Genomic DNA, 13,361 nt, shown 5'->3' on the forward strand with positions numbered 1-13,361 from the left:
GGTCTGTCCTTGGACAAGCACTGTGGCAACCAGGGGTAGGTGCTTATCTGTTTGGTTGAGAGGGGTTGTTCCTGGGGACCTGGACTGGGTACGAGTGTGCACAAGAAATCCAAGATCCAGAAGATTTAGTTGAGTTCTAACAGAAGTGGTCGGGCTTTAAGAATACACATGAATCTTACTAAAATCTTACTAAAACATCAATTCAGGCAACATGGAGAAAGATGAAAGACTTTGAGTTTTGGGATGTGCCTTTTGTCTGTTTGACTCTTAAATCAGTGGTTCTCAGCTGGAGTCTCCCAAAGCCAGAGAAAATCTGTACACTACTTTTGATACTTAAAGAAAGCTGGAAGCAAATTCACCTGTGATAATACTGACCACCGAAAAGCATCCGCTTTTATTTGTTCTTTCGCTTAGAACTACGTGAACTAGCTCTGCTATATGTGTTCCATCAGGAGGCTCTATGTGGTGTTGATATACCCTGTAGCTTTCATGAAGACATACTGTGAACTGCAGACCAAGGTAGCTCCTGTTAGCAAGATGAATACACTACTGTTCCTGCTCTCACAGGGATCATGGTCCAGTCTTTATAGTTGTCTGTTTCATTAGTTGAAAGAGAGGCATGGGCACAAATTAATTACTACTGGATGGTAAAGAAGCAGGACAGAGTCCAACCAAAAGCATCTTTATTTCTAACTAATAACCGCCTTTCCATTCCCAGCCAGGGGCCCTGGACAAAACTTTAAGCAGATCTCACAAATTTTCTGGTCATTCTCAAATGATAATATAAACAAACAAAAACCTCTCATCACCTCAACCCAATAAATGATCTCTAATAATCAAACTCTGAACTCCTTTCAAAGTGAAAACTTCCCCCCTTCTCTGCCCAAGCCTGTTGCAGGTCTAAAGTCTTTGGTGATAATGAGGATATGTGGGGACCAACCCGCCCCTCTCCCTAAGAGGTTTCTGAGGTCTCCAGGTTTGGGGCAGGGAGAAGAGAGGCAAGGCAGCAGAGCAGCCTGACCTACCTGGCCCCCTCTCTTCCATGTGGGACCTGCCATGGGCTCTTTTCCATCCGTTCCTTTCTAAACCAAGGGGTCTCTCATAGGCAGCCTCCTCCACTCTAGAGGAAAACTGTCTTCTCTGACCAGGCCCTTATCTCTCTCCCTCATCCCTGGGCATCCAGGTATGCCCCCTCTCCAGTTCTCTTCCTGTGGTGTCTTCGTGCTTCCAAATGGCCCTGGTGGGCAAGGTCTAAGAAGATGCCACGCAGGATCACACCAGTATGGCCCACATGTGGATATTCACAGAACCAAATAAAGTTCCTAAAACCACCTGTCCATCTACCCAACACATTAGGTATTAAAAGTAGGGACATGTGGGGTGCCTGGGTGGCTCAGTGGGTTAAAGCCTCTGCCTTCAGCTCAGGTCATGATCCCAGGGTCCTGGGATCAGGCCCCACATTGGGCTCTTTGCTCAGCAGGAAGCCTGCTTCCTCCTTTCTCTCTGCCTGCCTCTCTGCCTACTTATGATCTCTATCTGTCAAATAAATAAATAAATAAAATCTTTAAAAAAAAATAAGTAGGGACGTGTATGGTACTAAGGCTAGGTTCTAGGGAAAACAAATTCTCTATCTTTACTCTAGAACAAATCAGGGTCATAGAAAGAGCTGGCATTTTTTATAATTTTTTGAAAAGTATCATAAAATATCTTTTATGTGTCAGGCACTAATTCTAGATGTCTGAGATGCAGCCACTCTGGTCTCCATAATGGCTGTAGAGACACCCGGTCTCCCGAGAAACCCAAGACCAGAAGGATGGAAGTTTAGGAAATCAGTGACTAGGAAAGAGATATGGCTAAAGGATTTATCTTTCATGTCGACACTTTCAAGTTATATTTTAAGTATTTTCTTTAATCCAGATTTTACTTCTTGTCAAATGATGAGCTTCTGGAGATTCTGGCCCAGACACGAAATCCCCAAGCTGTGCAGCCACACTTAAGGAAATGCTTTGACTCCATTTCAAAGCTTGAATTTGCTGTCATGCCTCCTACTGAAGGAAAAATTCCTGGTGTGGAAGGAGAGCCAGAAAAGATTTACACTAATGATATTTTAGCGATGCTATCACCAGAAGGAGAACGGGTACTGTGCTTTTTGTTTATGATTCTTTATAGGGAACGCTTTGTTGCCATTCCAGGGTAGAGGGTAGAAGTGTACTTCTTGTCACTCTAAATGTTCATCACGGGCTACTGCATTGTACTGTGCGGCTTCAGCAGTTTCAAAGATAACGAAGATGAGATGTTTGCCCGCTAAGGGGTCTAGTGGAGCCACAGTCAAACAAATGATTGCAAAGTACGACAGTAAGTGCGGTAACAGAGGTGTGTGCTTTGTTCTTGGGAACAGAGTGGAGGTAACTGGAGCCCAGCCTTATTCAGCTCTCCACGAGAGGCAGAAGAGTGAGCTGGTTAAGAGCGCTGGGTCTACTGCCAGCCACCTGGAACCAGGTCCCATCCTTCAACCTCATCTATGAAATGAGGAATAGTAACAGCGCCTGATTAATGAGATGCTGAGGATGTTCAAACTGTATTTGAAATGTGTGTGTGTGTGTGTGTGTATATAAAACATATGATTCTATGTAGATTACTCAGAACTGTACCCAGCAGGTGTTATGAAAGTGTTAGTTGTCATTGTTGGCAGTGGTGTAGCCAGGACACTGTACGATGCCTGGCATGCAGTAATCACCGAGGGAGTGAATGTATTAGCAAACTGCGGAGAACCACAGGACTTCACAGAGAGAGATCTCTCTCTCCCTCCCTTGCTCTCTACCCCCTTACCTACCTACCTCTCTCTCTCTCCACCTCTCTCTCTCTCTCTCTCTCTCTCTCTCACACACACACACACACACAAACATGGAGCAGAGACATGGGAGGGAGAGCATTCCTTACAGAGGAAATGTGTGGGGAAATGCTGAGGATTTCAGTCCAGTTAGAGCAGGAAATGTATCCACAAGAGTGGCAGGAACCTATAAACATTTTACTTGTCCTGAATTGACTCTCTTGCAAAAGAATTTGCTCATCATTAATGCAGAAGAAGAGAAAGGGGAGGACCACAGCTAGGATCCAGGGAAAACATGGAATTTAAAGGGAAGGTGGAAGATCTAAGAGACCCAGACAAGCAAGGCAGTCAGGCCACTGGAAATCTAAGAAATAAGTATGTGTAGGACAGAAAAATATCATTTGGACTTGAAAACTGAAAGAACATTGTTAACCTTAATGACCTTGCCAGGTTTAGGGGAAGAGTTGGGGCCAAAAATCAAATGCCAGTAAGTAGGAAAAGAAAGTAAGGGAATTCATGTAGTCAATATAGTCACATATACTCCTTTTTTCAGGGATTTGGCTCCAAAGGGAAGCATTAAAAAAAAAAAAAGGAGTAGAGATGTAGAGTGGAATATCAATAGAAGGTTCTAGTATTTGTGGTTAAGCTGCAGTGTGTCAGGGGTCTGTTATAGAAGTACAGAAGATGTACGGCTGGAACGTGCCACACTGAACATGTTGTTATTGCTCTGACTCTTCTCTAGGTTAGCTTGGGAAAAGGCCTGAAAGCCCGGGGCAACGTGGAGGAATGGCTTGGTAAAGTGGAGGAAGCCATGTTTACGTCTCTGCGTCGCCTGTGCAAATCTGCCATGGCTGACTATCAGGGGAAACCAAGGACAGCCTGGGTCATTGCTGGCCACCCTTCTCAAGTAACACACTCCTTAAATTTCCACCTCTGAGTGCATTTCTGGTGAGATGCATCACATATTAAGAACCGTGTTTCCATGCAGGTGATCCTGACCATTTCTCAAATCATGTGGTGCCGTGATTTGACTGAGTGTCTGGGAAGAAAAGGTGTTAATCACATAGAGGCCCTGGAAGAGTTTGAGAAAGTAAACTTCGAGGTGAGATGTTTAACAGGGTGGCATTGAACATAATGCTGTGCAAGATGATCTCAGTACGTTTTTTTGATGTGGCTGATGCAAGTTGCATATTTCAGAAATTTTAATACTCTGACCTGACTTACAAAGCTTTGGGTTCTTATAAAAACCATTTATGTTCAGGTTTTCTTAGGAACACTACCTTGATATTTGTATGACATTTATAAGAATACTTATAAAAATAGGAGGAAAAGACCATTTACAGAGGAAAATCTCAGGATTATAATTGTTTGCAACATTTAAGGAGACTTTGTACTTAGTAGGTCTTGGATATCTCTCACAGAAGATTATTCAATCCAGGAAAACCCTAGGATTTGTGCCATTCCTATTCTTAGGCTCAGGATGTGCTTTTCTACTATTCTAGAGAATCCTCAGACAGCTAACAATAAATAACTAAATCCAGTACCATTCTACAAGAATTTTTAAGCTATAGTTCCGGAATGCCATTTTACAATTATGCCCAATCTTTAACTCCAAATTTAATTCTACTTGCAACTGAGTTTGCATTTTTTAAAAATTAGCTTTGAAACAGAAAAGGGGAGAAACAAGTTTCTTGAGATGGAAGAACCTATCTCTTGAGGACCTCATAGGATTTCATGTCATAGGGGCGCCAGGTGGTTCAGTTGGTTAAGTGGCTGCCTTTGGCTCAGGTCATGATGTAGGGTTCTGGGACTGAGCCCTGCTCTGGGCTCCCTGTTCAATAGGGAGCCTGCTTATCCCTCTCCCTCTGCCTCTGCCCCCAACTGTGGCTCACTCTCTCTCAAATAAATAAATTTTAAAAAAAATTTAAAAAGAAAAAGATTGAACTGTTTAGGTGAAAATTGGGAGCACAATCTGCCCAAAAATGCTCTCATTGAACCAATTATTGGCTTATTTAAAATGTTCAGGTTTTCTGATTATCAGAGGAAAAACTACCCCTGCAAATGAGGAGTACTTCCTAATTCATATTTAATTTTTAGGGAGGACAATCTCCTCTAGAAACATTGTCTTGGCAAATGTCTACTCCAAATTTAATAGGAAAAAATAGAAAAAATGTTAAAAAAAGTTATATATGTAAGCTGATTATTGAAAATTGATGATGACTATTTTTCTTTGATTTGTAGAGATTAAATGCCCTGGCGGTGATAGTTCGAGGTAGTCTTCCAAAATTGCACAGAAACATTATAACTGCCTTAATTACAATTGATGTACATGCAAGAGACATAGTCACTGAACTTGTTCAAGCCAAGGTAACTTTCATTTAAGCAAAATCATATATTTCATCCTGAAATTAGTGCATCTAATATACCTATCACTGTTATCACATAGGTAGAGGAGATCAATTCCTTTGACTGGCAGAGACAACTGCGCTATTATTGGGATGTAGATCTGGATAATTGCGTGGCTAGGATGGCACTCTCTCAGTACACGTATGGCTACGAGTATTTGGGTGCATGCCCAAGATTAGTTATTACTCCTCTCACGGTAAGTTAGTGATGACAGGTTAATCGTGACACACATGCTCTCTTAAAATAGTCTTGGAAAGGGGAGCCTGGATGACTCAGTTGGTTAAGCATCTGCCTTCAGCTTAGATCATGATTCCCAGGGGCCTGGCATTGAGCCCCAAGTCGGGGGAGTCCCTGCTCAGCAGGGGAGTCTGCTTCTTCCTATCGCTTGGCCCCTGCTCATTCTCTCTCTCTCTAATAAATAAGTAAAGTCTTTAAAAACAAATAGTATTGAAAAGTTGCATCCAAAAAACAAAAAAACAACAAAACTTCCCTCCAGCCTTAATTCTTCAAAGGATCTGCCACGAGTACATCTTTGTGAAGCAGAGATGTGTGTCATTGATCACGTGCCTGAATCTTTGAGTAAATCTCAAGTGCTGTAAAACTTTCATAGAAAATAATGACCCTTCTCCCATAGAAAGGAAGGGATCTATAAATTGAGTCGGTTCCCTTCAACAATGACAGTTTCTGCATTTCTTCAGGATCGCTGCTACCTTTGCCTCATGGGGGCTTTGCAGCTCGACCTGGGAGGCGCGCCGGCAGGTCCCGCTGGCACTGGAAAAACAGAGACAACCAAAGACCTAGCTAAAGCTCTTGCCATCCAGTGTGTGGTCTTCAACTGCTCCGATGGTTTGGACTACAAGGTACAGGTCCAGCATCTGAACACTACCATGAAGTGCCTTACAAACTTACTCACTTGCGACATGGCCTGACAAGGGGTGATGGCAAGCAAGGGGGGAAACGAATAGGATAAGGGATGGTCGGAGTGGGATAAAGAGAACGTGGGAGAGGAGTCAACACAAGGTGAGTTGAATGGTCCAGGTAGGAATCAAGGCCATTGAGGGATCTACTAAATGGTGGCAAAATTAAAAATCTTTTCATGTCACTAAGTAGAAAAAAGTGAAATGAGATACAAGATATAATAGCAGGGACATCTAAGAACAAGGAATAAGCTTACAGGAAGAGATGAGCAACTCAGAGAGATGTCTATTGAAAATGAAATATGTAGGAGGTGAGAATTCACGGTAAGAATTTTTAGTACAGTAGTTCTCAAAGTTTTTGGTCACAGGACCCCTGTGCCTTGTTCCCCTCCCAGGTTTTCACAACACAAAGTAACATAGGAAACACTTTATGAAGTCCCCCAATTAGGAAATCTGTTTAGCTTTATTTAATTCAGCAAGTCTGGAATATATTTGACCATAGGTGCCTTCTGGCCACTAACACACAGAGCTGATAGTCTCATTTTTCTGAAAGTTACATGAATGCTTGTATAATGTCTACATTTAGAATACAAACATTTAAATTGTCCAGGTAAACGGTAATTCATTCATTTTTACAGAGTAAATCATACTTATTGTTCAGAAGCATCTTGGCAAGTCACTGTTTCATAGGACATGTTCTTTAAAAACCCTGCTCCTTTTTTCAAAATTTAGGGGGAAAAAAAGAGTTACTGGGGATGTCTGTTTATTAATAAACAAAAAACTGTGGGAGTGCAACACAGGCAGGAAGTAGTTTGTTTAAGATTTTTATTAATTTATTTGACACAGAGAGAAAGAGATCACAAGTAGCAGAGAGGCAGGCAGAGAGAGAGGGGGAAGCAGGCTCCCCACTGAGCAGAGAGCCTGATGCAGGGCTCGATCCCAGGACCCCGAGATCATGACCTGAGCCAAAGGCAGAGGCTCAACCCGCTGAGCCACCCAGGTGCCCGGCTGGAAGTAGTTTTACAGGAGCAGAACAAAAGAGGAATGAGAGTCTAGAAAATCTTGGGCGGGGATAATCAGGAAAGATGACCCCTCTCCCTTTAGAACAGGTGGCAGAGGAAAGAGTGTGGGAGACTGCTATCGGCAATCTAGGGGAGAATTCATGCTCCCTAACACCTCACCTTTGTGTTCCCACTACTATTAGGTGACCTCATTATCTCAGCAGAGAGATGTCAAGTTTTATGATAGTGATGTTTTTGGGTGGTTTTTTGGGCCATAATAATTTTGGTTGTTTTCAATCTTTTCAACTCAAAATTTGAATTTATACCTCCGAATCCATCTTTTAATGATTAGGTAGTCATCACTTAGGCTCAGTCATTCCTGGGAGCTGTGTACTCCCCAAGGCTCGAGTGTATGCTGTGTGACACTTAAAGCCACAGGATGCATATACGTGATTCATTTATCTTCGACTCTAGAGTAGGAGTCAGCAAACTTTCTAGAAAAGGCCAAGTGGTAAATATTTTAAGCTTGCAACTTGTCATTCTTTCTGCTGTTGTGGCATGAAAGCAGCCATGTACTGTATGTAAATGTAATATATCATGAATGAACATGGTTGTGTTCCACTAAAATTTCATCCACACAACAAGTGTCAGGCCAGAGATAGCTGAGGTCTGTAGTTTGATGATCCCTAAAGTACCGATTATATTCAATGGTAAGAAATTTAAATATTTATTCTTATTTATACTCTACCTTGTTCATAAGGATCTACTACACTAGCCCTTTAAGATTAAAGAAATATTGGGGCACCTGGGTGACACAGTTTGTTAGGTGTCGGACTCATGGTTTCGGCTCAGGTCATGATCTCAGATCATGATCTCAGGGTCGTGAGACTGAGCCCCATATCAGGCCCTGCACTTAGCCCGAAGTCTGCTTGGGATTCTCTCTCCCTCTCCCTCTGCCCCTCTTGCTCTCTCTCTCTAAAATAAATAAATTCAATCTTAAAAAATAATAAAATTGAATTAAAGAAATATCTACATGTGGAAAAATTCAAACTGTATAGAAAGATCCAAAGTTAAAAATAACAGATTCATATCACCCAGTTCTGCTCTCCAGAGATCAGGTTTCTGTTTGTATTTGTTTGTTTGTTTTTACTTCTTGTGACTGCTATTATCTATAAGAATTTGTGTCTATTACAGTATCTGTATTATCTACCAACTTATGAAATCACGATTTTATTAGATATAACCTTCCAACTTTTTGTTCCAACTTCACTTTCTGATTTTCATTAGTTTATATAATTTTGTTTTACCATGTCAAGGTTTATGAAGTTGCACTATTCTAGAACTATAATTATGCTTTCTTTGCTGTGTCTGAGGGTTGAATATAAAAACGTAAACCCATTATATAATACTTACAATATCAAGGATGATTCATAATAGAATTTAATGGAATAATCAAGCTCATAGAGAAGGATTAATGCATACATCATGAGCACTGCCATTCATAGGAACACATCCCAAGACAGATACCATATAATTTCACTCATATGTGGGATTTAAGAAACAAAACAAATGAGCAAAGGGTGGGGGGAAGAGAGGCAAACCAAGAAATGGACTCTTAACTGTAGAGAACAAAGTGATGGTTACCAGAGGGGACATGGGTAGGGTGATGGGTGAAATAGGTGATGGGGATGAAAGAGGGCACTTGTGATGAGGACAGGGTGGTGGATGGGATTGTGGAATCACTAAGTTGTACACCTGACACTAATTCTACACTGTCCGTTAACTAACTGGAATTTAAATAACAACTTAAAAAAAAAAAAGGAACATATTTCGAGCATCGGGATTAACAGGTCGTTTATTTCTTTTCAGCTTTCTTCTTCTAAAGCAGTGTTTTTCCAGCTTTACTGTGCTTGTGAATCACCTGAAGATCATAGTGTACATTCTCATTCTGGAGGTCTAGGGGAAGGCCTGAAATTTTGCATTTCTCAGATCCCCTGGGTGATGTCAGCTCTCACCAGTTCTCTTTGAAAAGTCAAATTCTAGAGCAGTGTTTCTCAAAAGTCTTAACTCTGGACCACCGGCATTATCATTGCATGGCAACTTGTGAGAAATGCAAATTATCAGGCCGCACAGCAGACCTACAAAGGAAGAAAGTCTGGACCTCTTATATAAAGGCACTAACTTCTAACATAGCCCAGTATTCACATAAAACTAAGCATAAACCTAACGTAAACATAAAACACAAAGATGAATGGCAGTTTTTCGATTTCAGATGATGGGGCGCTTCTTCAGTGGTCTGGCACAGTCAGGGGCCTGGTGCTGCTTTGATGAATTTAATCGAATTGACATAGAAGTTTTGTCGGTCATTGCGCAGCAACTTATTACCATTAGGAATGCCAAGGCTGCAAAGGTAAGGTATGAGGTAATTGTCCATGGAAGTAGCATTTCTTAGGTCTGTAAATAGCTGACAGCATGTTGCATTTTAGGAAGAACAATGCGAACTTTAACATGTCAACCCATGTTTCCAGTGTAATTGATGAGGACTACAGCAATAAGACATAGCTGATTGAATTAATTCCTCATCCAAATAACACAGAAACAACTATATGTCAGATGCTTTGTGGGGACCTGGAGATATGGAGATGGTGAAACTCAGTCTCTCCCCCTCAGGAACTCTGTTCTTCCCACACCCAACACACACCTCCCTGCACGCATGCGCACATGCATCCGCTCACACCCTGTCCCTGTCCCTCGACCTCCAGTTTCCTCTTCACCCTTCTTGTTCTTGCCTTTGACATTTACTTCTCTGTTAGGTTTCTCCCCTGCACCTCTTATGGACTCCACTGCCTTCATCATGGCCCCAGGCTCAGCCCAGTGCAGGCAGAAAAATGAAAGAGGAGCCCTGCGTAATCCAAGGCTCTCAGCCTATACAAACCACAACAGGCTTGCCAGTTGTTTAGTATTTAAATACTTGTTGCCCTGAGTCTTTAGAGGGTCCCTCACCACTACCTTGTCCCCTTCCTAAAGAGCACCGGTTCTTTGCTAGATCCAGCCAGGAGGGTTCATCCTTGGTGTAGCAAGTGGGTGCTCTGGACCCAGCTGTAGCTCTAGGGTTGGAGGCCATTCTCACTGGAAGATGCCCTGGTAAAGAGCTGCTAAATGTTTTGATTTTCACCTCTGCAAAAAAGCAAATTATAGAACAAGTAAAAAGAAAGCAGAAATTGGACTTTAATGAGTCACTAAATTGTACAAGGCATTGTACTTTTCATTTATTTCATTTTCACACCACACCATACCTATATGACGTAGAAGGCATTTTCCCAAGATTACAGATGAAAGGGATTCAAAGAAATTAAAAATATTTCTGGGGACACCACAAACCAAGATAACTAAATCTGTGTGACCCTAAAAAGTCTGAGCTCCTTCAACTACACACTCTCCTGCCTCCCACATCCTCAGAGGAGGCCTGTTTTAAATGCAGGGACCTCCAGATAGCGCATAACTCGTAAGTTACTATTACCTTGCTGAGCATTTAGCTGAGAGCAGAGCATGGGGAGTAAGAGAGAAGGAACAACAAGAATGGAGGCAGGACGGAAGCACTGGCAACTGCAGGGCGCTAATGTGAGATAACAGGAAGGGAGGACGACCTCTGAGATGGGTGGAGTGGAATCGATCCCCTGGAATAGATGAAGAATAGCACAGCAGCTATTTAATGGCCGCAGGCCTGGTCTCCATTGTACTGCCCAGCATTTTCTTCTCTGGGCTATGACACATCTCCTAGTCTTCCCTGTATTCTTTGTGTTTGCTAATAATGCCTTCCTCCCATGGCCCAGTTAGAAACCTGGCATTCATCTTGGATTCCCCACCCCCCACTATTACCATCAACCTGAGAATCTAAGCCATCATCAAGTTCATTTAATTTTATCTGCTAGATGCCTCTCATCACTGATGGTAACTCCATAAATCTGGATCTTGTCACTTGTTCAATAATAATTCCTTACTTGTTCCCCCTCTATAGTTTGTCCAGCCTCTCCACTGTTACCTTTGATCCTATCACTCTGCCCAGCATTGTTCTCTGCTTCCCCACACCCACAGGACAAAAATCTAAATTCCTTAGCCCAGCAGGTAAGACTCTTCTTGATGCTCAGGCCTCGGCCTAGCTACACTTTCCTCTTGGAACTTCACTCTTTAGTAAAGTGAGTATCTGGTCATTTCCTGAACGTGCATGGCTCCCTTTGACCAGATGCCTCCCCCTCCTTGTCCACATCAAATGCCCTTCTTCATTCTTCAGGCCAAGCTGGCTTCCCTGCTCCTCCTACACTTGATCTTAGCCAAAAGGGCGAGAAGTGATTCTCCGCTCCTCCTGTGGGCTTTGCACACACCTCCAATGGGGCATCTATTTTAGTGCTCAGCCCCAGGTTCCATATCTGCCACACTGTAGGCCTGGGAGCTTCTTGCCCACCCCACCCCCACCATGTGAGTCTTCCTCAGCTCCCGACCTCCACACCTAACCCTGTACCTCATCTGCAGCAGATGCTTGGCAGGTGTTTGCCCTTGAATGAGAGTGGAGGAAGGGTGCCCTCCCCAACAGTGGGGCCTCTCACACGCAAGGACTCCGATCCCCTTAGAATTTCCTGGGGAGAAAGTAGGGGTGGAGAAGGTTTCAGGGCCATTGCATCCAACTTGAATTGAGGAGTCTCAGCAAAAGAGGTTGAGGCCTAAAATATTATAGGACTGGGCCAGAAAGGGACAATTTGGGCAAAGCAGGGACAGAGAAGCAAAAATTAGGAACTTCTGAGCCCAGCAGAGATTGGGGGTTGGTAGTACAGAATCAGGAGAGAAACGTTCTGGGTTGTCCCAACAGCAGGATTCACTGGGCTGGTAGTCTTTGCTTGAATGTTCCATATACAAGTTTTATACTCAAGTTGTGCTTATGTGAAAGAATTTCCAAATATCTAGAGAAGTGTTAACTTGTATTTTCTCTTTCTTTCAAACAGCTGTCTAGATTCATGTTTGAAGGGCGGGAAATCAAGTTGGTCATGACTTGTGCAGCCTTTATCACAATGAATCCTGGATACGCAGGCAGAACCGAATTGCCAGATAATTTGAAAGCCCTGTTTAGACCCTTTGCAATGATGGTTCCAAATTATGCTTTGATTGCAGAGGTGAGCTTCACATTATAAAGCAGAAAAAATTTAAGCATGTTTTACTTACTATTTGATTCTATTGAAGTAGTAAGTTTCCTTTATGACTGCACCCTGGCAAAAGTTACACATTACTCCTCAGTGTGGATGTGACTGTTATCACACAGAATGCTTTGGTGTTTTGCATGTGTGTGTGTAACTGCTACATCCCCAGTGCCCAGAATGGTATCTGGAATATAGTAGGCCCCTAAATCTGAAATAAATCAGCAAATTGTCTACATCATTTCATATCCTGATTCTGAGGCCAGCTGCAGTGATTTGAGTAGGTAGTGGATTGAAGAAATGTTCCACACTCACCTCCAAGGTCATCATCCAATTTATTTAATCAAGAATGCAGAAATTTGTCAGAAGCCAAGTAGCCTCCTAGGGCAGAGGAAGGCTGCAAATCTGTGTAGCTTCCCTTGATACTCAGCAGGCCTAAAGGGAGCACCCAGCTATCACAGATTCTGTCCACAAGGTGGTGTTCATGTCTGATCAGAGAAACTCAAGTCTTGCCTTTGTACACAGGCCTTACAACACCATCCAGCCTTTGTGATATGAACCTTTTCAAACAGGGGGCTCTACTGTTTTTGAACCCAGTGTCGCTAAGGCCACATCTTCATCTATAGAAAAGAAACAGATTCACTGCTTAAGCATCCCTGTGTAATATCCCACCTTTCACCATGTTGTAATACAGAAAACCCTTTTCCTTTCAATCTTCACACTTCTTTGTTAAATGATATAACAACTCAGAGAGGTATAATGCCTAACATAGATTTTGCATACATTAGTATTATGCTTATATATCACTGTCAATACAATATAAGAAGCATTGCATTGTACTTTCCCCTTCCAGGTAATTCTATATTCGGAAGGATTTGAATCCAGTAAAATATTAGCAAGAAAAATGACACAGATGTATAAGCTTTGCAGTGAACAGCTCTCTCAGCAGGATCACTACGACTTTGGCATGAGAGCGGTGAAGTCTGTACTGGTCATGGCCGGGTAAGAAGCCAAAGGGGTC

The 13,361-nt window shown here is 42.5% G+C and overlaps 1 protein-coding gene across 1 annotated transcript in view; it reads left to right on the forward strand.

Moving 5' to 3' along the window:
• The window catches only part of DNAH6 (dynein axonemal heavy chain 6), a 223,832-nt gene that overhangs the window by 71,907 nt on the left and 138,564 nt on the right, over positions 1–13,361 (forward strand). Inside the window, exons 23-31 of the mRNA XM_044261526.1 lie at positions 1,918–2,137; positions 3,573–3,737; positions 3,819–3,932; positions 5,072–5,197; positions 5,277–5,432; positions 5,935–6,096; positions 9,427–9,564; positions 12,152–12,319; positions 13,194–13,342. Of these exons, the coding sequence (XP_044117461.1) occupies positions 1,918–2,137; positions 3,573–3,737; positions 3,819–3,932; positions 5,072–5,197; positions 5,277–5,432; positions 5,935–6,096; positions 9,427–9,564; positions 12,152–12,319; positions 13,194–13,342 (1,398 nt within the window). The remainder of the gene's footprint in view (positions 1–1,917; positions 2,138–3,572; positions 3,738–3,818; positions 3,933–5,071; positions 5,198–5,276; positions 5,433–5,934; positions 6,097–9,426; positions 9,565–12,151; positions 12,320–13,193; positions 13,343–13,361) is intronic.

This window comes from Neovison vison, chromosome 8, assembly GCF_020171115.1.
Source record: "Neovison vison isolate M4711 chromosome 8, ASM_NN_V1, whole genome shotgun sequence".
In the NCBI taxonomy this organism is placed as follows: Eukaryota; Metazoa; Chordata; class Mammalia; order Carnivora; family Mustelidae; genus Neogale; species Neogale vison.